This window comes from Seriola lalandi, unplaced genomic scaffold (assembly GCF_002814215.2).
Source record: "Seriola lalandi dorsalis isolate HSWRI2012SDOR001 ecotype SW California unplaced genomic scaffold, Sedor1 jcf7180002054519, whole genome shotgun sequence".
Lineage (NCBI taxonomy): Eukaryota > Metazoa > Chordata > Actinopteri > Carangiformes > Carangidae > Seriola > Seriola lalandi.
The window spans coordinates 800,831-804,305 of record NW_019525072.1 but is presented as its reverse complement, the minus strand read 5'-3'; the positions used below and the strand labels follow the sequence as shown (position 1 = coordinate 804,305).

The 3,475-nt window shown below is 46.4% G+C and overlaps 1 protein-coding gene across 1 annotated transcript in view; it reads right to left on the bottom strand.

The window, feature by feature from the left end:
* Positions 1–6: 6 nt before the first annotated feature.
* lfng (LFNG O-fucosylpeptide 3-beta-N-acetylglucosaminyltransferase) overlaps positions 7–3,475 on the bottom strand; it is a 6,640-nt gene continuing 3,171 nt past the window's right edge. The window contains exons 2-8 of the mRNA XM_023413950.2: positions 1,829–1,877; positions 1,513–1,615; positions 1,254–1,407; positions 1,058–1,143; positions 563–728; positions 357–442; positions 7–254 (exon numbers count right to left, since the gene is read on the bottom strand). Of these exons, the coding sequence (XP_023269718.1) occupies positions 188–254; positions 357–442; positions 563–728; positions 1,058–1,143; positions 1,254–1,407; positions 1,513–1,615; positions 1,829–1,877 (711 nt within the window). The 3' untranslated portion in view covers positions 7–187. The remainder of the gene's footprint in view (positions 255–356; positions 443–562; positions 729–1,057; positions 1,144–1,253; positions 1,408–1,512; positions 1,616–1,828; positions 1,878–3,475) is intronic.

The following is a 3,475-nucleotide window of genomic DNA, read 5'->3' as shown; positions in this document are numbered from 1 at the left end:
GGGGTCCTGGCTCCAGACAGGAAGAAATAGTCCCGAGGCGGGCCGCACAGCAGCCCAGTAAAACTATTAAAGACCGTGCATTACTGCAGCAACAGCAGCCGCACGGTCTAATACCAAACACTGGTCCCCTTGAGCCTTTCAGATACCGAGGCACGACGGGGACGAGGATGAGAAAGGAGCGGTCGCCCTAAAAGGCAACCTGAGGGGGACACCATGGGGTGTCTGGATACAGGAGACAGTGCACAGACTTGAACCTGGAAGAAAGAAGAAAAGAGGGTTGGAGTTAGATTTGCGGAAGGGCGCGGACACCGAGATTAAATCTGTGTCATGTCATTAAATAGAGACAGATCTCTCACCTGGATGGATCCTCCTCCACAGGAAAAGCCCCTTTCAAATTGATAATATTACTCTTGTTTTCGAACATCCCATAACTGAGGGTGATCTGGAAGAAGAATCACAGCAAAAGACATGAGCGACATAGAAATTCAAATTCATGGTTTCAGCTTGAGCTCCAAAGGCTGTAGAGGATACGGTATGATAAAGGATGATCTGAGTTTCTCACCTGCTTGTGAATCTCAGACCTCTGCACCTGTTGCAGGTTCTCCAGGTGGGAGTGGAACAGGTTGCTGCGGGTCAGTGGGACCCCGAGAACCGACTCGATGATGTAGCCGATGGTGCAGTCGTCCGGCAGGCGGATTTTCTCTGCTGTGTTCATGAAGTGGCCGCCACTGGAAAGACACAGACACCCGGTCAGTGCTGGTGTGTGACACGCCTTCTGGAGGCCATAGTAATTCAGCATTTCAAAATATTGAACTTGTAGGAAGTCTAAGGTTGTAATGAGCTACAGTTGTAGTTCTTCCATTATGTTAAAAGGAAAATGCCAAACATTTTGCCCTTGTGGTCTTTGCTCTGAATGCACAGTGAGGATTTTATTTTGAAAAGCAAACAAGCTTATAGCAAAATGTGACAATTGAAGCTTTTTTTGTCATCTTCAAGACGGAGTGACTGACAGTAAGTCTCTGCAGTAAAGTAGTAATAGAGCGTATCTGAATCTTACCTGGCCCACGGGCTCATCTTCAGTGCCAGACCCCGGCTCACGCAGAAGCCTGCTCCTCCAGTAGCAAACCAGAAGTTGACTGGTTTCTAGAAGAGGAGACAGAAAAACAGTGTTAATATATGGTATTATCTGAGAAATAACCTGAAATTATGAGCTTGAAATATTAGATTAATAGAAATAAGAATCTTCTAAATACCATCTTATTGTCCCCCAGTCTCTCTGTGGCCTCTATGGGCCGGTCCAGACTGGGTTTGCCGATGTACATGTCCTGGGTGTGGGGGTACTGGGACAGGTGCTTCACCAGAGTCCGAACATTCACGTAGTTGTCATCATCAACATGACAGAACCACCTTAAAACGCAGAAACAGAAGAATTAGATTAGATTAGATCCTGAGATATTCAGACCAATGCAACAAACTCGATTTAAACAAATGTGGACTATAAGTGATACCTACTTTTTCCCAGACTCTATGAACTTGTCATATTCCACCGCCATCTTGCAAGACAGAGCTTGTCTGCTATGAGCTGCGGAGCAATTGGTGTTGATTGCATGACTCCCTGTGGCAAAAATGAGAACAAATAGAGTTGGTATCATCAACGGAGGCTCTATGTATTTGATTACCATATTTTACTGAAGCAAAATGCTCAAAGCTGAATTTTTATGGCCTTTAAAACATAATTTGATTTGTCCTAAATTCAGAATTGGCCCCTTTTCTAATAAAACAATGTGCATCCTTGTTCCCAAGATGAAACCCCCCTCATAAAACTTACCAATTTTCTTTTTTAGCTCCTCATCCTCTCCGTCTGTGAAGATGTAAGTCTGTGAACAAACAGGGGGAAAATAAACAGATGAGTGGACGTGGTCTTTAAATCCATCAAAACTAAACCACTTTGGTTTGGCCGATCATGTGAAAGCGGTCACACGATCAAATTCAACAGTGTGTCCCCTCTTCCTCCCTATGAAGGCCGGTGTGATTAGCATCAATCAACATGTCTTTTATGCAGTGGAAAACACACTGAGTTAAACAACCCCCTGCTCTAATAAAGGCCTTTTGTCCTGCGTTTCACTCTCTCCATGGCAACTATGCAGCGGCCCCGAAGCATCCCAGACATAGAACAAAGGAGGAGGCAGACTGTCCGCCCCCACACACACCCCATCCGTGTATCCCATCCCCCGGCTGAGCCCCTGCACTCTGCTGGACCTGCTGCCGAGCTTCATCAGGTTGAATACATCTCAAACTGTGGCACAAAAATCTTATAGTCAACTCAGATCTGATAAACCACCAAACACAAAAAAATCTCTTTCTCCCCGCCGCTGCAGGACTGACACATTGTACAGGTTGAAAGAATCCAACCACGAGGCTGCAGGCGCTTGTTAAATGTAGCAGTTAGTCATAAAAGGAGTTAACAACAAAGGGCACCTTACAGGAACACACTTTAAAGAGGCAGGGTAAGATTAGACTCCTCTTTGTGATAGCTCACACTGAGCAGGTGCAAGCTGGTGAATGGCGATGATGAAAAAGCTGGCGGCCCTGGGCTTTGTAACCGCCAGTGGTCTGTTTACTCTTCAGCTCAGGTGAGGCAGCACCTGCCGAACATCACGCTTCCTTATCTACGCCACGTGTCTCTACACGCCAGGTCGCGCCGCCTTAGTAACCCTCACTGACAGAGCACTTTTATTCTGCTAAAACTCACATCCACAAGTTTGCTCCCCTGCTGCCACTGCAACCAGGCTTTACTAGAATGAGACGACACATCTTTTTATTTCTTTTTTTCTGCACAGGAAAAAAAAAAAAGCTGCTTGAACTGTTTGTGGAGCAAAACTGAGCAGATGTTGCTCAATGCTAAAGGCATGATCCTGTATTTGTTTAAGGAAGGGTGGTGGTTTCACTGGTGAAGGGATCAGAGGCTGGCGCTGTTTGCTTTTAAAGCCCCTTCAATAGACGGCCTAATCACTGAGGCAGCTGCCAGAGCTGCCAGGGCACTGACAGAAAGAGAGGCAGGGAGGGAGGGGAAGGGTGGGGGGTGGAATCTCACTGCTGATTAGTAAATCGAAAACCGTGTGTGGCCATTCACCCCCCCCCATCCTGCCTCCTCCTCCTTCCCCCTCCTCTGGGCCCACATACACGGCCAGAGCCTCTTGAATAGAACAATGCTGTGAGTTTTCATGCTGGGTAAAGTCTCCACTGGGTAAATTCTAAATATGTTTGCCAGCATTTGCATACAGCTGCAGGAGTTAACTAAAGAGAAACCTCCCGGGGAAGGTTTTTTTTTTCCCCTTCTGTCTTTTGTTTCTTAAGTGAAACTAAAAAGAACTGTTACTTTCATGGAATACTAATTCATACCAAAGGAAAATGTTTCTGTGTGAAGCAGAGATAAGAGGCGAGAGGGCACGGGGTGAGGAGAAGTGGAGGGGGG